Raw genomic sequence first — 24,220 nt, forward strand, 5'->3', positions numbered from 1 at the left:
CTATTGACGCAAATTCGAACCCATCTTCATATTGTTTGGACAACGTTGAAGCTACTACAACAAGCTCCCAACAAGATCTCTTCTTTAATCTCTGAATTGTCAGTTACACACAATCGTCCTCAGAACCTTAGCATTCCATCCTCAAACCTAAAAATTACCCTTTCTCTTATCTGTATTCCCTTATAGAATCTTATGAATCTCTTAATCTATCCACTGAAGCATCTTGATTCTGATATGCACTTTCGGTTCAATTCTAAGGGTGGCCATAAGATTCGAGGGTGGCCTACCTCAAATTTGAAAACCGAATTTGAACTTTCTCAAGTAAGATCCATACTTTAACCAGCATATGCACTAATGAAGACTCTTGACTCAACACATCAGTGACTTCTTTCATCCTTCCAGGGTGATACCAGATACCACCATTCTAGTCCTTCAAAAGATCTGGTTGACAGCGCTATCCCGTAGTCAATTCCTTTTGAAAGAATAAATACTTTAAGGCTTTAACAGTCAGCAAAGATCTAGAGTCTTTCTTCACACCAACAATATCTCTAAATCTTCAGAGCGAAAATTATTGCTACGAGTTTTAAGTCATGTGTCAGGTAATTTATCTCTTGAGATCTCAACTGACGGAATGAGTATGCAATAACCTTGCCATGCTACATTAGCACACAACCCAGTCCTCTAAACAACGCACTACTATAGATCTCGTAACCTCCAGGACCAAATGGAATGGTCAGCATAGGTGCAGCGGTCAGCTTCTGCTTAAGCTCTTGGAAACTACGCTTGCACTTGTCTCTCCACACAAACTTCTTTTCTTTCTTCAGTAGTGGAGTCAACGGCAAAGCTAAGGTTCTTCCACAAACCTTCTGTAATACTCTGCTAAACCCAGAAAACTTCTGATCTCTGTCACTATAGTCAATCTTGGCTAACTGTTCACTGCTTCAATCTTGGACGGGATCCACGAAGATTCCTTTTTTCTGAAATCACATGACCTAGGAACGCAACACGAGTCATCCAAAACTCGCATCTACTAAGCTCATCGTAAAATCCAAAAGTACTCAAGGTCTGAAGTACCATCATCAAATGTCTCTCGTGCTCCTTAGCACTCTTCGAACATACCAGAATAACATCAATGAACTCGATCATAAAACTAATCCAAGTACCCAATGAACACTCTATTCATCAAATCCATACAAACAGCTAGAGGGTTCGTCAAACTGAATGATAATACTATAAACTCACAATTACCGTATGAAATGCGAAATGCTAACTTCAGTATGTCTTTATTCCTGATCCTTAACTAATGATGCTCTATCCTCAAGTTGATCTTGGAGAATATCGATGCACAAACACAACAAACCATCTTTCTTCTTCACGCATAGGACTGATGCTTCCTAAGGTGATGCACTAGGACATAAGAATCCATTATCTAACAATTCATGCATATGCACCTTCAGTTCTTTTCAACTCAAACAATGCCATCCGGTAAGGAGGCTTAGAGATTGGCTCAGTTTCAGGTGTTAACTCAATCACGAACTCTATTTCTCTTTCTGATAGCAGACCTGGCAATTCTTCAGGAAACACCTCAGAAAACTTATGTACCATGGTGTGGCACCCCTCAACGGCCCCCAATCCGTTAGGGTCGCCATTGTTCGGTTTTCTTTCACTTGACCTGATAATGTAATACTCTAATACCAAGGAATTTCATTATAATTCATGAATCCTAGGGGTTACATCTTTTAGTTCGGTCCTTGCGCAATTTATATGGCAAAAGCACATCCATCAACTCCCTTCCCTATATTCAGAAAACGATGCACACCTACTAAACATTTGTAGGTAAAAGCCAAACACTTTTATTTACTTAAACCAAATGGACATCATTCATCAGTACATCAAAATGTCGTAGTCTTTTATACTCGGTTATACTTCAAAAGATGACTGACATCTCCTCCAACAGTCGTATACTCAAAGTCCATCATTTAGTGTCGGCGTCCAAAAGTTCCTTCCTTTGCTATCCTCTTCCTCGTGGTCATATCCAACCACTTGATCCATCTACCGGTGGCGATAGTGGCAGAGGTATCTTATCTAGTCTGAAATGTTAGTCCCCAAACGGGGTGAGTACAACCACTTAGTAGTAAAGATCCACCAAGCTACACAATGCGTCACATAGAACAATCAAGGTATCATGAATAAAACACATATCATTCATGCATTCGAGCATACCTCACCTTACAGCCATGCATATATCACCATACAACATGCATATACCACCATGCACTTGTACTCATATCATCAAGCAAACATGCATATATCACCATGTAACGTGCATATACCACCATGCACTTCATGCTTGCATTCCTATGAGGTTCATCCCATGCCATATGCATACATCCATGCGCATGATTCAATTCTCGATTTGTATCTTCCAATTCTTTATGGATTAAAAGCTATAATATTTATAACTCTTCCTATCTCACGCTTCGCTGTCCAGATTCATCCTTTTCTAAGAAAAATCATTTTCCTTGATCATTACTTGTCCGTTTATCCTCAAATTTTAGTATGTTGCTCCTCAAGATGTCGTCTACAACTCTCATGAATAACACGAGATCAAATTCAGACTAGATAATTGCATGAAATTCACAGAATCACAATAGGTCATCATAGTAGTTTCCAGATCTGGCTTTATCAAAGAAAAATTGTTTCATCGACCTATACTTGTCCGTTTCCTTTCAAATTTTTATATGTTATTCTCCAAAAAGTCTTTTACAACTTTCATCAAGAAGTCGAAGTTATATTCCAACTAGAACATTGCATAAAACTCACGAAATCATCAAAGATCGGACTGTTTTTCCAGAAACAGAACACTAGGCTAAAACACAACTCTTATAACTTTGAAATTTCACACTTCATCCACATATGAAATTCACTATTCATCACACACAAAACACAGTAAGTAAGGGATAGATCAATGGACTCTACTTGCCTCTAATCCAAGCAAAACACAGCAAGCAAACGGCAGCTCGACGGCGGGACTTAGCGGCTCGACGGCGGCAACGAACCTCCTCCTTCTTCCTCGCACACTCGCTCTGCCTCTCTCGATTTCACTCTCTCTCTCTCAATCCGCCCACTCTCCCTCTTTTTCTTTCCCATTCATCATTTGCAATCATTAACCTTGCATAAATGACACTTGGCTCTAAGGGAATAACACTTGGCAAGCTCCTCTTGCCACTTGTGGATTTTCATGCAAAGAAGATGGGCCTCATTTGGCTAGGCTTGGGCTAGTCTTGGTCGACTACTTCATGGGCTCCTTGGGCTGAGCCTCTTGGCCCACTTTGGGTCCAACACTTTTGGGTCTAAAGTCCAACTTTTAAATGGCCCAAAACAATACTAAATAAGCCTATAATTGCACTTAACAATTTACTTTAATCCCCACTTAATTTCATAATCTCAAATACTCACATGGCCATAAAATTTTGTAATATAAATCAATAAAAATCCAACTTATAAAGTACATGGCCAAAAATAAAAAATTTCTATCAATTTATCCTTTAATACAAATCCTTAATCACTCATGGACATAGGATATATTTCCAACCAAATGATTGTCCATTAAAATGCTCGACCTTAATTTATTACAATTTTTTTTTCGATCTATTGGCCACAACATACTTCAACGAGGCAACCATTCACTTTTCCATAGGTCGTAATGTCTCTAGAAATTGTCATGAAATTTTGGGATGCCACAATTCTCCCCTCCTTAGAGAATTTCGTCCTCGAAATTAGACATCACTTATGCCTCTTTAAACAAGTGAGGGTACCTTTCCCCCATCTCATTTTCACTCTCCCATGTGGCTTCCTCCACATCATGATGTCACCATAATATTTTAACCAATGGTATTTTCTTCATCCGTAGGACTTGTTCCTTTCGATCTAGCACTTGCACAGGCTCTTCAATGTACCTCACTTTCTCATCCACTTTGTTGGCTTCATGATCGAGTATGTGACCAGGGTCTGGCTGATATTTCCTCAGCCATGTCTATACTTTTCTGAAAACTATTGTTATACACAAATTCTACCAGGTATAACTTTTCATCCCAACTTCCTTTAAAGTCAAGGATGCAAGCTCTTAACATGTCCTCTAATGCTTGGATCACTCTTTTCGTTTGTCCATCCGTCTGTGGATGAAAAGCAGTACCAAATTGGGAACTTCATCCCTAAGGCGGTTTGAAGACTTCGCCAAAGGTTGGAAGCAAATCTTGAGTCTCGATTCGACATGATAGTTACAGGAACACCATGTAAGCGTACCACTTGGCTTACACATAAATCAGCAAATATATCCATCGGATAATCTACGCGAACTGCTTGGAAATGGGTAGACTTAGTAAAGCGATCTACTATCACCTAGATAGAGTCGTGACCACTTAATGTCCTTGGTAATACTTGCACAAAATCCATCATCACATGATCCCGTTTCCATTATTGTATATCTAATGGTCTCAATCTAACACACCATTTAGCCGAATCATTCCTATACCTTTGTCACCATCAATTCAAGCTTAGAACCATTAAAATCGACACCATTAACAACTCATCTAGTTCAGTCCAACAAAGACATTCACTATGCTTTCATTGCAACATAGATTCAAGCCTAAAACATAGCATCATTCATTCGGTTCAAATATCGATAGTCCACCAAGACTTATTCAATTCAAAGATCGACAATCCACCAAAATAAAACTTGTCTAGTTTCCATCGAGTATATCTCATGTCTCACCCTAAAGGATCATCACTTGGACTAATCACTCATCAAATCCACAACTTGAACTTTCACATTTTCACCTTGGAAAGACTATAAACACAATTGATCATATCCACTAATTCCACAAAACCTTCTCAAACTGAGATCATCACCAAAATTAAAATTTGATCATCATCAATTAAGCCTATTATTCCAACATATAAACCACAAATAATTTCATGTCTCATATGACCACTCAAACTCATAACTTCCAAGATCAATCTATGCATACTAAATGCCTCCATGTAATGCATCAAGACTTCCAATGAGATCCTCTAATAGGAAGTCACTACTTAGCTCAAATGATCATAACTTAATCCTCAAATTCATAACTCACTCTCCATAATTCACTTCTTAAGCTTTGTTTGCAGTACTATGCTTAGATGCTACGCATGTTCTTTAGGTCCTTTAGAATATATCAGGATATCATCAAATAAAGACAATCACAATTTGATCCAAATAAGACTTAAATATCTTATTCATTAAATCCATGAATGCAGCTAAGGTATTCGTCAATCCAAATAGCATAACTAGGAACTCATAGTGTCCATAGCGAGTTATAAATGCTAAATGCGATCTTAGGAATGTCTTCTTTCTTAATCCTTAACCGATATCCTCATCTCAAGTCAATTTTTAGAAAAAGACCGAACTTCCTTGCAGTTGGTCAAATAGGTCATCTAATTCAATTGCTTGTAGTCAAACGCATCGACCCATCCTTCTTTTTCACAAACAAGAGTTCTACAAGCTTAACCATGCTTTCGTTGTGCCACTCTGATAGAATTATCCCAGAAACACTACCTTCCCAATTTCGTTCATAGTTTGGTTCATTCCTGCCCCCTTTTGCCATCCTAGAAGCCTGCCAAGAGCCGCTCCTTGCTCAGGTCCTCTAACCTCGGCGTCCACTCCCCGCCCTCATCGGACCGGGTCGTTACAGGTACACTAGCTTTCACCTGGTTTGAACCCAAACTACACATCCATTGGAGGGTCTCGTTTTGATAGGGACTAACTTACAGAGATATTATCCGCTTTGGCCTATTCCATTCTTAGCCTCACGGTTTTATCCTTAGCACACGGGTAAGTACTATCTCAGGAGATCATTCATCCTAGTCCATTGCTTACGGAGCTAGTCCATTCCTACGATGAAGTCAAAGTTATACATAACTATCACTACCAAGTCCATCTCCAGATCTTGTTCCCCTAGGGTTATCTCACACATCTCACATGCTAACGTAGATAACAACATATCTTTAAGTGATTTAGAAAAACGAGGAGGCATATCTAAAGATTTGTTCCTATTTCTCACAATCATCTATATTTTTCAGACACAAATGAATGTGTGCCACTCATATCAAATAATGCATATACCTTCTTATCCCTTTATCAAAATCATACTTGAGATAACATTTTCGGAAGCTTCCGCTTCCTCTTTGGTGATCGCATACATCCTTCCTTGTGCCGGTGGCCTCTATGGATTCCTTGGTAGGTTTAGTCCACCAGTACTTTGTTGTACCTATTGCACCGAGCTAACATTCAGCTGTGACCTCTCTTATGGACAATCTTTCTTAAAGTGATCTCTCTGCCCACAACCAAAACATTTCAATCGATCATTACAGGGTCTTGGTCCATGTTGTCCACCACATCTCTAACAAATATTACTTTTGTAGGGTACTCTCCCTAGAACCGAGCCACTCTTGACTTTTCCAGAATTCCCAAAATTATTTCTCTTCTTAGATTTCCAGGGCTGACCTTGATCAGGATAATGTCTCTTAAAGGTCATTTGTCTCTTAGATTCTGATTGCTCTCTCACTAACTCTTGCTCCACCAATTGTGCCCTCTCATAAATCTCATTATAATCCCTTATATTTAGAGGCACTAGTTGTTTTTCTAATATCGTCATTAATCCTTTCAGAATCTCTTAGCCTTTTCCTCTCGATCCTCTACTGTCAGCTCCCTTTGTTCCAACTGAACAAATTCAGTAATCTTCCTATCCTTGGCACAATCAGAGAAATGCTTCCTGTTGAAAGCCCTAACAAACTCATCCTAGTTTATCTTAGTACCTGGTGGAAAGATTGTGTCTCTTGAAGCTCTCCACCAAAACTTTGCATTTCCCTCCAGTTGGTACTTTGCCAAGGTTATCTTTTCAGTATCGCTATAGTTCAACAATCGGAAAATCCGTTCCATTCCATCAATCCATTGCTCTACCTCCTCAAGACTTCCCATTCCACTAAAATTAGGTGGTTTCAACTTCAGAAATTGTTCCACCAGTCCTTGAGGGCGACGTTCCACTCCGGGTTGTTGCTGCACTTGTCTTTCCATCAAATTTCCAATATTAGCCAATGTTTGCAGGATATCTTCCACTTGGGGTTCAGCCCTTGCAGCAGAGGCTTCAGCCCTCGATGGATGAGCACTTCCAACTCACAGCATGATTTTCCTGCAGTTTTCCAAGCATTTGCCTCAAGAATAATTTGCAACTCGGTGTCACTAGTCATATCATTAATTAAGGTTATTACTAAAGTCACATAAGTAACATAGAATGTTACTGACACACAAAAAACAACATCACACTAGTTACCAGGGATCTACGAGTGAATACTCATCACCCATTCTTCAAAGTTAGTCAACTACTCTTGGTTAGTACCCTATGGCGTGCACCATTCTATCCTCATTTCCATCTCAAGGACCTTATCACTCCAAATAGACCATAGCTCTAATACCATTAAATGTGGCACCCATCGATGGCCCCCGATCCGTTAGGGTCACTACTGTTCGCTTCTCTTTCACTTGACCTGATAATGTAATACTTTGATACCAAGGAATTTCAATATAATTCATGAATCCTAGGGGTTTATATCTTTTAGATCAGTTCCTGTGTAATTTATATGGCGGAAGCACATCCATCAACTCCCTTCACTATACTCAAAAAATGATGCACACCTACTAAACATTTTTAGGTAAAAGCCGAACACTTTTATTTACTTAAACCAGATGTCGTAGTCTTCTATACTCGGGTATACTTCAAAAGATGACCGACATCTCCTCCAACAGTCGTATACTCAAAGTCCATCGTTTAGTGTTGCTATCCTCCTCCTTGCGGTCATATCCAACCACTTGATCCATCTACCGGTGGCGATAGTGGCAGAGGTATCTTATCTAGTCTTAAATGTTAGTCCCCAAATGAGGTGAGTACAACCACTCAGCAGTAAAGATCCACCAAACTACACAATGCGTCAAATAAAACAATCAAGGTATCATGAATAAAACACATATCATTCATGCACTCGAGCATACCTCACCTTACAGCCATGCATATATCACCATACAACATGCATATACCACCATGCACTTGTACTCATATCATCAAGCAGCCCATGCATATATGACCATACAACGTGCATATACAACCATGCACTTGTACTTATATCATCAAGTAGCCATGCATATATCACAATGCAACATGCATATACCACAATGCGCTTGTACTTATATCATCAAGTAACCATGCATATATCACCATGCAACGTGCATATACCACCATGCACTTCATGCTTATATTCCCATGAGGTTCATCCTATGCCATATGCACACATCCATGCGCATGATTCAATTCTCGATTTGTATCTTTCAATTAGATCACATCATTTCTTCCTAGGGACTAGTGTTTGCATCCCATAATTTATCGCTCGCATCTAAACTGGCATCACGAGGGCCTCCGGCACACACCTTCGGGCATCTGATACACACACTCCGGGCATCTCGTATCTCAACTAGCATCATGAGGAATTCCCCCAGCACACACCTCCAAGGCTTCCGGCACACACACTCCAGGCATCTCGAAACTCCCGAGGACATCTGGCACACACACTCCAGGCATCCCAACACTCCCGGGGCATTGTTGGCTCACACCTCCGATGGTCTCGTTATTATCACAATATATAATCTTATATATGTCTTATTTTTATCATGGCATTTGATGCAACAATAGCAAAGATCTAAACCATCTTTTGATATCAAATAATATGCCAAACACCACCATATATGTAGCATATAGAACCACTCAAGACATCATATTTCGTAGGGTAGTCCATTTATTCTTAAAAATATAGCAAATTTCAGATAAAGCAGAATGCACTTCTTTAATAAAACTTTTGGAAAAATAGTAAACGATCTCAATAAATTTTGAAAATTTAACATGATGTAAACAACATCCAGAGGAAGATATTTCACGAAGAACACTATGTCAAGAAAGATTCACATCAATCACATAAATTCATACATCACAGCAAAAGAAATTCCAGCACCACTTTTGCGCAGTTTCGGAAATAATTTCGATAGAGGTAAAAGTCTCATGAAGAAATCAAAATTAAATTCATTCTAGATTAAAAGCTATAATTTTATAACTCTTCCTATCTCACAGTTCGCTGTTCAGATTCATCATTTTCAAAGAAAAATCGTTTTCCCCAATCATTACTTGTCCGTTTATCCTCAAATTTTAGTATGTTACTCCTCAAGATGTCATCTACAACTCTCATCAAGAACACGAGATCAAATTCAGACTAGATAATTACACGAAATTCACAGAATCACAATAGATCATCATAATAGTTTCCAGATCTAGCTTTATCAAAGAAAAATGGTTTCATCGACCTATAATTGTCCGTTTCCTTTCAAATGTTGATATGTTATTCTCCAAGAAGTCCTTTACAACTTTCATCAAGAAGTTGAAGTCAGATTCCAACTAGAACATCGCATGCAACTCACGAAATCATCAAAGGTCAGATTGTTTTTCCAGAAACAGAACACTAGGCTAAAACACAACTCTTATAACTTTGAAATTCCACACTTCATCCACATCCGAAATTCACCATTCATCACACACAAAACACAGCAAGCAAGGGATAGATCAATGGACTCTACTTGCCTCTAATTCAAGCAAAACACAGCAAACAAACGGCGGCTCGACGGTAGGACTCGGCGGCTTGACGACGGCGACAAACCTCCTCCTTCTTCCTCGCACGCTTGCTCTCCCTCTCTCGATTTCTCTCTCTCTCTCTCTCTCTCTCTCTCTTGGTAACCCTCTCTCTCAATCCGCCCACTCTCCCTCTCTTTCTTTCCCCTTCATCATTTGTAATCATTAACCTTGCATGCATGACACTTGGCTCTAAGGAATAACACTTGGCGAGCTCCTCTTGCCACTTGTGGATTTTCATGCAACAAAGGTGGGCCTCATTTACCTAAGCTTGGGCCAGCCTTGGTCGACTACTTCATGGGTTCCTTGGGTTGGGCCTCTTGGCCCACTTTGGGTCCAACACTTTTAGGTCTAAAGTCCAACTTTTAAATGGTCCAAAACAATATTAAATAAGCCCATAATTGCTCTTAATAATTTACTTTAATCCCCACTTAATTTCATAATCTCAAATGCTCATATGGCCATAAAATTTTGTAGTATAAATCAATAAAAATCCAACTTATAAAGTACATGGCCAAGAATAAAAATTTTCTATCAATTTATTCTTTAATACAAATCCTTAATCACTCATGGACATAGGATATATTTCCAACCAAATAATTGTCCATTAAAATGGTCGGCCTTAATCTATTACAATTTTTTTCGATCTAGTGGCCACAACATACTTCAATGACACAACCATTCATTTTTCCATAGGTCGTAATGCTTCTAGAAATTGCCATGAAATTTTGGGATGCCACACATGGTTATGATCTCCATATTCGGTTCCTCAACTACTGCATCCACTACAGTTGCCATATAGATTTGGCAACCTACAACTAGATCCATGTCGTCTTCAATGACAAATAACAAGGATTGAAGGCCCTTTCCAACTTTTAGTAATTCAAAACTTTTACATGCTAACTGAACAAACTAAATTATATCTCTACCACGATTCATAATTGCAGAAAGCTCCATGAGCCAAACCTTTTATAAATGACTTCTAGGTCATATATAAACAAACCCCTCAGGTACAACTATAGCCAGAGATTCATCTTCCTATTACTTTATTATAACAACTGAAACTCCATAACCTTCACTCAAAATCCAACTGCACTACTCTAATAATAACTCCTCAAAAATATTATTCCCTTGATCGACGCATGGTCACTCCATTCCTATTCATTTCACCATCCTAAGGGCATCCTGTTAGTGGTAGCGATGCTCGAGTCCTCTTGGACTTACACGGACAGTTCCTAGCCCAATGGCCATGCTGGCCACATTCAAAGCATGCTTCCATTATACTTGGACATTGGGCTGACTCACACTTCTTTTCTCAAACTTGGTACACAATTAGTGCGTCCCCTGCCTACTGTCAAGTGACAGCATGCACTCTTTCTTGTACTTAATGTCACGCCCCAATCCTCCGAGTGCGCGAACATCCCACTCTGGTCGATAAAAATGCGACTTCCCAGGACACGTCGCCGACCCATTCATTTTTATTACGCATGCGGAAGCGAAACAAATCCCCGACAACATTAAACTTGGGATAGAAAAGGGCAATCAATCACAACCAAACAAGCTTTCTTATAAACACATAGGTTTATATACAACACTAGATTGTGTACAAAATAGACAGGCTCAACAACTAGGGAAGCGCCCCATGACCAACTTGTCGACACGTTCACCGATTCTTCAGCCTCCACCTTCCGAACTCGGGACTTCCGGTCCTCCACGACCGTCATCTAGGGACCTGAAATATTATCCCACAACCGGGATGAGACTACGTCTCAGCGAGTCCTACCATCTAAAACTCAATTAGGGAGAAAATACGCCTCAGGGCGCTCTAGCCACACAAATAGGATAGAGGGCTTACCTCGCCTCAGTCCTTTTTCTGCACGTCAGTACAATTCATATTCAAACAATGCTCGCACAAGCTGAAACTACCGACATACACATCAGTCTATCAATTCAGTCAATCCAATTGATATCATACAATCCACACATCTATCAATTCATATCATCTATTAAACATACCATCTATTCATCCATCAATACAATTACGGCTTGCACAAGCTGAAATGGATGCAATGCTCTCACAAGCTGATAAACGATCATTGCTCTCACAAGCTGATATATGGATCGTTGCTCTCACAAGCTGATAAACGATCATTGCTCTCACAAGCTGACAAATGATCATTGCTCTCACAAGCTGACATACAGTGCTCACACAAGCTGACAATGATGCTCACACAAGGTGACACATATATAAACCAATTGCTCGCCAAAGCGATAATTCAATAATAAACCAACTCATACCTCAATTCAATCAATCAATCAATCCAATCGATTCAAACTAGTCATACAAACCAATTACGGTGCTAAAAGCTAACACCGGGTATTTTCAAGTTAAATACCACAACTTCATGAATTTCACACAATTCCACACTTTTGGAATTATTCACCATAATCATCAATCACTCAATTTCTCAATTTAAACATACAATTAACACAAACCGACCGCTTCTTTGCGATCGGCGAAATTCTAATGACCGGCCATCCCGGCATAATTTTCGAAATTATTAAATAATTAAATTTAATTCCGAAAGTTAAATAATTAAAAATTATATTATAATAATATAAAATAATAAAATAATATTTAAAAATTCGAAATAATTATTTAATTAAAAATAATCAATTAGGGCTTAAATTAGATTACACTAATTTAAACATACAATTAGCCCTAATTAAACATCCATTAAGCTAATCATACAACTAATCTAATTTACATTAAAATAATCTAATCTAACCACCTAAACCTAATTAGACTAATCTAAACACCTCTTAAGCGTCATTAACTCACTAAGCAAGAATTAGAGGATAAACTCACCCGATTAACGATCCGAACGGCTCAAAACGACAAGGACGACGCGAGGGTCAATAGTCTCCAAGGCGGGCCTAGCTTCCGGGGTCGGGAAGCCGGCCAAAACGGGCCAAATAGCCGCTGCCATACCCATTTTTCCAGCTTCTGTCCATCGCTGGTTGAGGGCAGATCCGGCACCGATTGAGGCGCACAAGGGCCAAGATGGACGGAGGAGACCAAACCGGACCTAGGCGGGGCTTCACGGTGGCCGGAGGTGAGCTGGGCGGCTCCGGCTGAGCTTACCCAGATCTGGAATGGTTGCTGGAACAGAGGAACCGGCGAGATGGAGACGGAAACGGACGGAGATGCACGCGGGTAGGGTGACGGCATTGCGTTGGTGCGCGGAGACGAGCGGCGCTGCTGGCTGCTCGCTACAACGGAGAGGGAGCTGCTGAGGTCTTCTTCGACTTGCTGGGTTCTTCGTACAGCAAGAACACGAGCAGCAAGAACAGAGATGGAGAGAGGCAGCGACGGGAGAGGGAGAAGGAAACGGAGGCGTGTGGGCCGGACGAGCGACGGCCTCCATTGGGACGAACGGCGACGAGGGCGGAGCTGTTACTCCGATGTTCTTCGATTGCCGGGCTTTCAAAATGAAGAAGATGGAGAGAAGCAAAACCAGTCGCACGGTAGGGAGAGGGAGGAGAGAGGCAACGGAAGAGAGAGGGAGAGGAGAGAGAAGGAAGATGGGACCACTTTCTTTCATTTTCTTTTCTTTTTCTTTAATCCTCACACATGGCCACCATGACCTAGGATGACCTCACAATCCACTCACCCAATTCTCCACAACCTCTTCCAATGGTTGCAATTTCATTTTCCATGGGGTCCAATTCTTGTACACTTAATTTAATCAATTCTCAATCAATTCCATTCAATTGAAGCTCAATTAAATTAACCCATTTGTCCTCGACCTTCTCATGACATTTCCCCATCAAATGATCCAACTTGCATCCCGAAGATTCGATTAAAAATGGCCCTCGACAATCCCGAACAAAAACGGCCTTACTTTGCTTTTCCGCAAAAATCTCGGTTTGTAGAAAAATCTTCCGGAGATGAGTCGACATTCCTAAAATGAATTGTGACTTGACAGAACTTCCAATTTCTGTAATCGGGTTCAATTTCACGGTTAAATTCAATCTCGGCGCGACTTTAGCGCGTCCTAATCTACCGAGTAGCTTTTAGGAATTTTCGTGCAATTGACTCCGTGGTTGATTATTTTCAAGCCACAAAGTGCATCTTCGACACATTGGCGACTCTTGATTGTCGTAGAAATCTCAAGGTTTCAAATACGGACACGGTGGTACCAAAACGATAGAGAAATCGGTCTAGTGCCGATCAACAAGAATTGTGCAATTAGATGGAATCACCCATACCGAATTACATGGTTGTTGAATCGACCTATCTCCGGTCTCTAATCGGTCTCGTGCCGTAATGACCCTTGCAGATTAGTACGGTCGAGCGATCGTTTCGGTCGAATTCTCAAGTCTATTGCGTTTAGATTCCTTAACGGCTTCACCGATAAACTAGTTATCTCGTGAGTGATCAGCTCGAGAAGAAAGCTATAGACGCGAAGATGAAATGCCCGACTTATTTAATTGAAACCAGAATTGGAAAATCGGGATGTCACACTTAAGGCCTGTTCCAAAAACTCCACGATATGTTTTATGGCGCACTCCTTTCGATATGTCCCATCGGCTTTCTAAGACCGTTTCTAGCCAGGTAACCCTATTGGTCACACTTAGAACAAGTATCCGCCTTACCAGGACACGGGGTTGATCCATGTTGGCTTTTGTCAGCACGACATACTCCATTATGATTCATTGCTGACTTAACCATCCCACATTTCCAGTTGGATGGAAATGGGATACTTTTCTCCAATCATAAGCTCCTTCCCAAACCAGTTTTGATCTCTACTGAATCTGAACCTCGACTCAGATGCAATGACTTGTTCCCAGATCACAACTCCAGCTTGGGCCTCAATAGGCGCAACAACAACAATAGTTACAACACTGGCGGCGGTAAATATAGCAGCAACAGTGGCGCTCGGTCCTGAGCTTATTGGCTCGACCAACTCCAAGAAACACTAATGCCTAAATGATCTCATTGAACCTAGGATCGCTCGGTACTACTACACTAGTACCGTCCTACAACGGTACTCTCACACTTGCATTGGTCTAAACCGGTGCTTTGCCACGACCACCTCGTGTACCGATCCCTGTCGACATACCACCCTGAGTAACTAGTCTAAAAGTTCTCTCTCAAGGAGACCTCTACTCCTGATCACTCGACTACATGATCTTTACAGAAACCTATTTCCCAATTCTAATCCCAGATTTGAATTTGAGTGATCCACACCAATCAATTTACCAAACAACTATCAGCCACATGCACCAGCATGAAATAAAAGCCATTCCTACTAACTATCCCATAAACAATCGCACATTATCACTCCATTTACAGACCCGCTCTGATACCACTTAAAAAAGGATGTCACGCCCCGATCCTCCGAGCGCACGCACATCCCTCTGAGGTCGATAGAAATATGCGACTTCCCAGGACACGTCACCAACCCATTCTTTTTAATACACATGCGAAAGTGAAACGAATCCCCTGACAACAATTAACTTGGGATAGAAAAGCAGATAATCAATCACAACCAAATAAACTTTCTTATAAACACATAGGTTTATATACAACACTAGATTGTCTATAAAATAGACAGGCTCAACAAAAAGAGAACTATCCTATGACCAACTAGTCAGACATGTTCGCCAAGTCTTCAGTCTCCACCTCCACAAATGTCCATGGCTTCGAAACCTCCACGACCACCATCTAAAGACCTGAAAATATTATCCCACAACGGGGTGAGACAATGTCTCAGCGAGTCTTACCCTCTAAGACCCAATTATGAAGAAAATACACCTCAGAGCATTCTAGCCACACAAAGAGGACAAAGGACTTACCTCGCCTCAGTCCCTTCCTGCACGTCAGTACATTTCATAAATCAACCAATCAAATTAGTCCCAACGATTCAATTCAATCATACTATATATCTTTCCATTTCAATCCATACTATCTATCAACCATTACTATCTATCATTCAATACTGTCTATCAAGCTAGTCATTAATACGACACATGCTCTCTAAAGCTATAATATATAGATGGTAGCTCGCTCAAGTTATAGTTGATAGATAACATAATAGCTCACCAAAAGTTGTAACATATAGATAATAGCTCACCAGAAGTTGTAACATATATATAATAGCTCAATAGAAGTTGCCGCAATATTCAATATAGTATACTATAGCTCACCAAAAGCTGTCGCAATATATATAGTATATTATAGCTCACCAAAAGCTGCCATATACATATATATATCATAATTGCTCGCCCAAGCGGATACATATATATAAATCAATGCTCGCCAAAGCTGATCATTCAATAATAAACCACCGAATTGGATATTCAATCCAATAACAACCAACGGTTCAAACTAGTCATACAAACCAAATATGGTACTAAAAGCCAACACCGGGTATTTTCAAGTTAAATACCACAACTTCATCAATATCACTCAAATCCACACTTTTGGAATAATTAACCTCAATCATCAATCACTTAATTCCTCAAGTTAAACAAACAATTAGCACAAACTGACCGCACTGCTGCAATCAACACGAAATTCTAACGACCGGCTATCTCGGCATAATTTTCGAAAATAATAAATAATTAAATTTAATTCTGAAAATTAAATAATTAAATATTAAATTATAATAATATAATTTAATAAAATAATATTTATCAATTCCAAATAATTAATTAAAAATAATTAATTAGGGCTTAAACTAGATTACACTAATTTAAATATACAATTAGCCCTAATTAAACACCCATTAAACTAATCATATAACTCATCTAATTCACATTAAAATAATCTAATTTAACCACATAAACCTAATTAGACTAATCTAAACACCCATTGAGCATAATTAACTGACTAAGCAATGATTAAAGGATAAACTCACTTGATTAACAAGCTGAACGGCTTAGAACGATGGGGACAGCATGAGGGTCGATTGTCTCCAAGGCGGGCCTAGCTTTCGAGGTCGGGAAGCTGCCCAAAACGGGCCAAACCTTCGCTGCAATACCCATTTTTCCAACTCCTTATTCGTTGTTCGTAGAGGGCGGATTCAGCGCCGGTTGAGGCGCGCAAGGGCTGAGATGGGCTGAGGGACTTCCAGCGGGCTGAGGCGGGGGTGTATGGTGGTTTACGGTGGCTCCAGCAGTGGCTCACAGTGCTGGACAGCAGCTCTGGATGCACACTGGATAGGAACGACGGGTGGAACAGCGGGCTTGGGGTGCATGGACGGCAAGGTGTCGCGAGCAGCGGACGGCACGCAAGGGGTGCGCGACGGCGGTCCAACTTGACTGCTGGCTACTCCAACGTCCTTAAATCTGCTAGGACGTCAAGCAACAACTAGAGATGGAGGAGAAAAGGCTTTGACGAGAGAGGGAGAAGGAAACAGAGGCGTGCAGAGCAGTGGCAAGCAGCAACAGCCTTCTACTGGGACGAACGGCGACGGTGGCGGCATCGGCAACTCTAGCTTCGTTGGTCTTCAGCTTGTTCGGTTTGCTGGTTCTTCGTACAACAAGAAGACCGGGACGAGAGAGGCAGCGACTAGAGAGGAGGAGAAAGGGGGAACCAGTTCTTTCTCTCTCTCTCTCTCTCTCTCTCTCTCTCTCTCTCTCTCTCTCTCTTTGGCCCCACAAACACATGGCCCACCATGACCTCACTTGATGATTTCACACTCTTATTCCAATGGTTGCAATTTCATTTTCCTTCGTTGCATGAAATCTTGTACACTTCATTCAATCAATTCTCAATCAATTCCATCCAATTGAAGCTCAATTAAATTAACCCATGTGTCATCAACCTTCTTATGACTTTTCCCCATCAAGTGATCCAACTTGCAGTCTAAAGATTCGATTAAAAACGGCCCTTTGACAAACTCAAACAAAAATGGCCTTACTTTGCTTTTCTACCAAAAATCTCGGTTTGTAGAAAAATCTTCTGAGGATGAGTCAACGTTCCTAAAATGAATTATGATATGCCAGAACTTTCAATTTCTGAATTCAGGTTTAAAATCACGGTTAATTTCAATCTAGTGCGTTTTAAGTGTGGCCTAATCTACCGGGTAGCTTTTAGGAATTTTCAGTGCAATTGACCCGTGGTTGATTATTTTCAAGCCACGAAATAAATCTTTGACACATTGACAACTCTTAGTTGTCGTAGAAATCTTAAGGTTTCAATTACGAACACAAGGTACACAAAACGACAGAATAATCGGTCTAGTGCCAGTCAATGAAGATGTTGCGATCGGGTGGAACACCCACATTCTAATCACATATTTCAGTCGAATCGGCCTATTACTAATCTCTGTTCGATTCTGATAGTGTCGTAATGATCTTTGCAAATTAATATGGTCGAGTAGCCAATTCTTGATTGAATTCTCAAGTCTATTGCGTTTAGATTCCTTAACAACTTCACCTGATAGATTATTTATCTCGTGAGTGGCCAACTCCGAGAAGAGAGCTATAGATGTGAAGACGAAATGCCTGACTTATTCAATTGAAACTAGAATCGTAAAATTGGGATGTTACGGGAGTGGTGCTGGACGTGTGGCCAAGTAGCTGCTGGCGTGAAGGAAAATGGTGCTGGTGTTATATGGTGGGGTAAGGGGTGGTGATGTGAAGGGGCGAAGGAGAAACGTGAGATGAAGATGAGATGGAGAGAGTGGAGGGAGAGAAGGATAAAAATGTGAAAGAAAAAGGGGATGGGCAGAAGAAGAAGGGTCGGCTGCAACAGGGGGAAGGGAATGCACGCATGAGAAAGAGGGAGGAAAGAGAGAGAAGAAAGTCAAGCCAAGCAACCAATGAGAAGCCTAGGTAAAATATCTACACCATCATCACAAACCTCTAAAGTCTTTGGCCCAACCAATCACAAATTTCTTCTAATTTCCCCCAACTAATTCCTTTTTGGTCAGCAAATAAGCCATTTTCCTCTTGATCCGAATTTTCTCTTATTTTCCATTTTGTCCGAAAAATCGATTTTTCACAAAATTTTCGGACTCAACGAAATTTTTCCGAAAGATGAGATCACATCCTATAAATGAATCGTGACACACTCGAATGTCCGATTCCCAAAATCGAATTTAATTTCGTGGTTAAAATCGACCGAACACGATTTTAGTACGACCTAACTTATCAAGTAGCTTTTAGGAATTTTAGCGCGTTTGACCCACGGTCGATAATTTTCGATCCACGTTTGTGTATCTCCAACTCGTATATGACTCTTAGTTGTCATAAAATTGCGAGGTTTCAATCACGCATCCTGAGTATAATATTGATAGAAAATCAGGTTATTGTCATTTGACACAATTATTGCAGTCATGTGGAATCACCTGTAATATAACTACGTACTTCCGTCGAATAGACTTATATACATTCACTAATCAATTATAATGGTGTTGTATTGACCCTTGCCAATTATTATGGTCAAGTGGTCATGTTCCGATTGAATTCTTTAGTCTGTCGCGTTTATATCCCTTAACGGCTTCATTTAATAGATTAGTTAACTCGTAAGTGGCCAGCTGAGAGTAAAATGACTATAGGCGTGTCGATGAAACAACTATTTCATATATCCGAATCAGGGTCAAATTCAAGATGTCACATGCCCCTACACCAACTTAGAGTCAAAGCTGCACCTTGTGGGCCCGCTTTTGTCGGATCAAGTTGTTAAGGAATAAGTCTCTGATTTTTAATATTTGGATTTCTATTAGTTTTAAGTCAGGCAAGATAGTATGATTAACAAATTTGAGGAGTGAATAGAAACTCTTCTAGATTTTTTTTTCTTCATTAAGTTTGTGCTCTGACTGAAAAAAAGATTAAGTTCGTGATTTGTTTTTATTTGGTCTTATTCAGCAAAAGAGTTATTAAAACCAGACCACTTTGAAGTAATTTTATCATGAATGTAATTGTCCATGTGTAGATGACCTTTTTTTACTGAATTGAGTAAGTAAATTTATATGCAGCTCTGCGAGAATCATTTAGGATACATTCTAGTTGCCAACCAGGAGACTTCAAGTGGTTTAAGTATGAACTACACGTCAGAATTTTGAATCCCAAATAAATAAATAAATAAATTTTCGAATCCGTCAATTCCCAGGTAGACTTGGAACTGGTTTTCCTTCCTGAAACTTCACATGTAAATATGAGTAAATTTGATGGTTATGAATGTAGATAGAGAGTACGACAGAAAGAAGTAAAGAGTAGGAGGAAGAACAATACGATTTTTGTCATGACTACATAATTTTGCAAGCCACGAAATTACAAAATCCTGGATTGAGATGACTAATAGCCACTGAAACAGATCATGCTCTGTATCTTTCCTATAATTCCGTCATGTTGAAGTTTTGATCGATTTTTCTGTAAAATCCTGGATTCCTCTGGGGTTAACATCTACGAGTCCCTAGTTCAATAGGGGGTAGAATTGTATGTCCAGGGTTGAAAACAAGAAATATATCTCTGACAAATGTGGAGATAAATTGCTTGTATAAATCGGTGGATTGAGTCCATAATTAGGCAAGACAGTTCAGTCGTGTACACAAGAGAGACCAACCAAAGAAGGAAAAAAAAAAAAAAAAAAAAAAAGAAAAAAAAAACTAAATCCATCAGCCTTGTAATCCTTTCTCAATAAAAAAAATATTTGTTTCCTTTTCATCGCTTGCCGTTTTGTCCCATTAACAAATATACATACACTTTCACATCAGAATTCATACCAGATACTACCATCAAATTCTAACACGTAATATGAAAATCCAAAAGTGAAGAGCTAATAGAAACTCGTAATTAAAGGTCCGCTTGTATAAGTGTAATACTTACGAATCTTAGGACACAAAAGTCGCAATACAGAACACATAAAAACAGCGAACTTACTCTGTGTTCGAAAGCAGTGCAGAATAAGATGAACTGCAAGATTTCTTGGAAGAGCCGGTGCATGTGGACAGTTCGTTATTGTAAGCGCTCTATGGTTCACTGCTTCCGAAGGTTGCGGACGAAACGTGCGACGATTCGGGCATCGACGATGGAGGCACGATATATGTTGGGATGGGCATCTTTGGCGGGAGAATGGGTGGTGAAGCATCGAAGTTCAAAAAGCTTATCGCTTTGCTTATAGGAGGCCGCTCCTTAGGGTCCGGATGAACGCACCAGAGGCCTACGATCATCAAGCACTCCATTTGTCTTGCATTGAAATTTTCTCCTAACTTGGGATCTGCCGCATCTAATAGCTTTCTTGTTCCATAGAGATCCCAGACCCACTCCACGAGTTGAACTCGGTCTTCTGATGCACTCTGTTCGATAGCTTTTCTTCCACACGCAATTTCTAAGAGGACGACTCCGAAACTATAGACATCAGATTCCTTACATACCTTGCCTGTATAAATGCATTCAGGGGCCAAATATCCCATGGTCCCTGCCACTAGTGTCGTTTGCGAGCCTTTGGCATGGTCAACTATCCTAGCCAAGCCAAAATCACCCAATTTAGCCTCAAATTGTGCATCAAGGAGGATATTGCTAGACTTTATATCCCTGTGCATGATGCATTGTTTCAAATCCTCGTGCAAGTATCTCAGTCCTAAGGCGACCCCTTGAGCAATATTGTACCTCTTTTCCCATGTTAATGGCAATTTATCTTCAAATAAATGAGAGTCTAAGCTACCGTTAGACATGAACTCATACACGAGGAGGAACTTGTTTCTCTCATGACACCAGCCGACGAGCTCCACTAAATTTTTATGCCTGAGATGTCTAATCGTCTTCACTTCAGTGGCGTACTCCTTCACACCTTGTTTGGAATTTGGAGTGATCTTTTTAATGGCGACATGGGAACCTACATCAACGAGGTGGCCTTCATACACACCCCAAAACCTCCTTTCCCGAGCAACCGGGTATTGGCAAAGTTGTCAGTCGCAATAGCCAAGACCTTGTAGGAGTACTTCTTGGGTCCCTTCGACTGTTCAAATTCTTCATCCATCCTGGGCACGTTTTCTTCTTCTCCACTTTGATCATTTCTATTTCTCTTCAGCCTATAACCATACCAGCCAAATCCTGCAACAAGGATAAGAAACACCAAAGAGCTTAAGCCTAAGATAGCCCCCCTCACCCAGGACTCACTCTTTTTCCCTCGTGTCAAGCCACCATCAGGTGGATTGACGGTATTGTTCGTACCATTTACTGTGTCAAGGATTCGTAGACTAGAGTTGAATTCCCATGAGAAAATGGAATGAGCCTCAAACGCCTGCCCTGTTGTTGCCGAAAAACCAAAAACGACCCATTCCGGCAAGTACTCTGTCAGGTTGAGTGGCTGATAGTAAAGGCTGGTAGAATTTTCAGCATCGTCTCCAAAAACAACACTCAAGTTCATTGCTCTAGAATCGTATGTGACCTGAGCATGGAGCTCTTGACCATGGAGTATGTTGTAATTCATCCACGAGACACAACTTTCAGTGACAGAAGCCACGCTGTTTACATCGATACCAACATGTTCACATTGTGGATCCCAAGTATTTGTCACAGAGTCATGAAAAGGATCAAACTCTACTGCAACAAATGCAGTACTAGAGTTGGTAGAGTTTAGACTCGCAGTGAGGCCTAGAAAGCCTCCTTCTGAGCGTTCAGGGATCTGTGATCCATTTGGAGCGAGAAAGAATACCAATCCGTCAGCATGGTTTTCGTCTAAATTGGAATCCATAGCGAAAGTAAAATGGGTGACAAAATCTGTCACATTCCCTGTTGAACTGTCCCACAGGTGCATGGGTTGATGATATATTGCTCGGCCAACTGGAGATGATGTCTTACCCAGAGTAGTGAGTTGGATGATGGAGTTCAGTACGGAGGCATTGCCTTGAAAAGTTATTCCCTGATCGTTTGATTGAAAAGACGGGAAATTGAAAGAAATGTTGTGGAAGGATTCGGAATTGCCTGATGGAATGCTTAATGAAAGGATGAAGACTGCTTGTGTTAGAGCCTCTTTCATCAAACGCATTCTCATGGAGCCGTGAGCTATCCTCATTCTGTATATTTACAGGCTTGTCGGTATTCTTTGACTAGCTTCTATTCATTGTGGAGAGCATCTGCAGCTGCCAAAGTCTGAAAATTTGAGTTATTGATGAGCGATTGGGCAGAATTACAATGCACGATCTCAGTGATGGAAGCTCTAGTAGAAACAGAATGTTTGAGGATGGCCAACAGACATTTTGAAATTATTCCCTGAAAAGGAATTAGGAGAAATCTGACATGGATGTTATTATGTTATACTTATTGAATCACTGTTGTTATTGACTACATTCATCTAGTTGATAACATTGACAGTAACTGGCAGAATTTCACAGTGATGGGAGTGATGGAAGTCCTAGGTGTCTAGGAGGTGCTTTAGGAAATATGAAGAGTGTGATCGTCATTGATAAATCTAAAAAATTTTGGGGGCAAAGGTGTACATGATTCGCACACTATTCTACAGCTAAGTGTTATATTTTTCGTATCTAGGAGTATAAGATCAAGCGAGTGACTCTGATTCAATCAGTCCCTTGAGTTCTGCCTCTCATGTAATGCTGTAGCTGTGATCAATCAGAAGCCAAGAGATTCCACTGAATTGATAGACTCGTAAGAAACTTCTTGTAGGGTTCGATTGAAAATGAACTTGCGCGACAGTTGAAAAACAAATGTGGCTTAGATCTTAAGAAAACAAAATTATGTACTAGCTCCAGTTGATCTTAATCAAAATGGCAATTCATCGAACAACCAACGGAAACTTGGCGTCGGTTTGCTTAAGCCAAACACCTTGTTCACTCAAACGAAACTGCAAGTGTAAGCGTTGACCGAGTCAAAATTGGCAGGCGCTCCGGAAAAATGGAAATTTTTACTGGTCACCTGAAGGAAAGATAAGTGGACGCTCATTGTAAAGGCAAAAGATAGGGCACGCAAAAAGAAGAAACGAAAGAAGAAAAAAAAATAAAGGAAAGAGAAAGAATAGGAAAGGAAAAGAAGAGAACGGTCTGGCATGTACACAATTCGGAGACCTTACCAAGCTAGATGAACTTGTTCCGTTGCACCCGATAAGGTTTGATACCCTTTGTTCATCTAATCAGAATAATTTTAGGCGTTAGGTCAGAAATTCAGAGTTATCAATTTTGAACCACGATTAAGAGTTATTAAACTGTAGAATGATATGGAAATAATAGGTTAGGGCATTATGAAACTGTGGGATTTGACGGAAATCCATTTGGAGTTACATTTCAGTCGAAACGAATTTTTGAAGTTTCGCAAGTGAGCTTCACAAAGTAGACAATTATGAAAATCTACTTTGGGCATGTATTTTGTTCATGCGCAAGAGTTGTTTTCGTAGCTATTAAGCTTAGTTAGTTAATTCGTCATTGCTTACATTTTGATATTGTTTTTCACTTATTTTATAGAATTGTAAGTTCATTGGCTTAAGT

At 40.2% G+C, this 24,220-nt stretch overlaps 1 protein-coding gene across 1 annotated transcript; it reads right to left on the reverse strand.

Annotated features, from left to right (window-relative positions):
* Positions 1-20,742: 20,742 nt before the first annotated feature.
* LOC104429110 (L-type lectin-domain containing receptor kinase IX.1) lies at positions 20,743-22,797 on the reverse strand. The gene is given in 3 exon segments (XM_039317591.1): positions 20,743-21,645; positions 21,648-21,811; positions 21,896-22,797. Coding segments are annotated over 3 exon segments (1,962 nt in total). The 3' UTR covers positions 20,743-20,749.
* Positions 22,798-24,220: the final 1,423 nt, after the last annotated feature.

The sequence above is a fragment of the Eucalyptus grandis genome, chromosome 7 (genome assembly GCF_016545825.1).
Source record: "Eucalyptus grandis isolate ANBG69807.140 chromosome 7, ASM1654582v1, whole genome shotgun sequence".
Classification (NCBI taxonomy): Eukaryota; Viridiplantae; Streptophyta; class Magnoliopsida; order Myrtales; family Myrtaceae; genus Eucalyptus; species Eucalyptus grandis.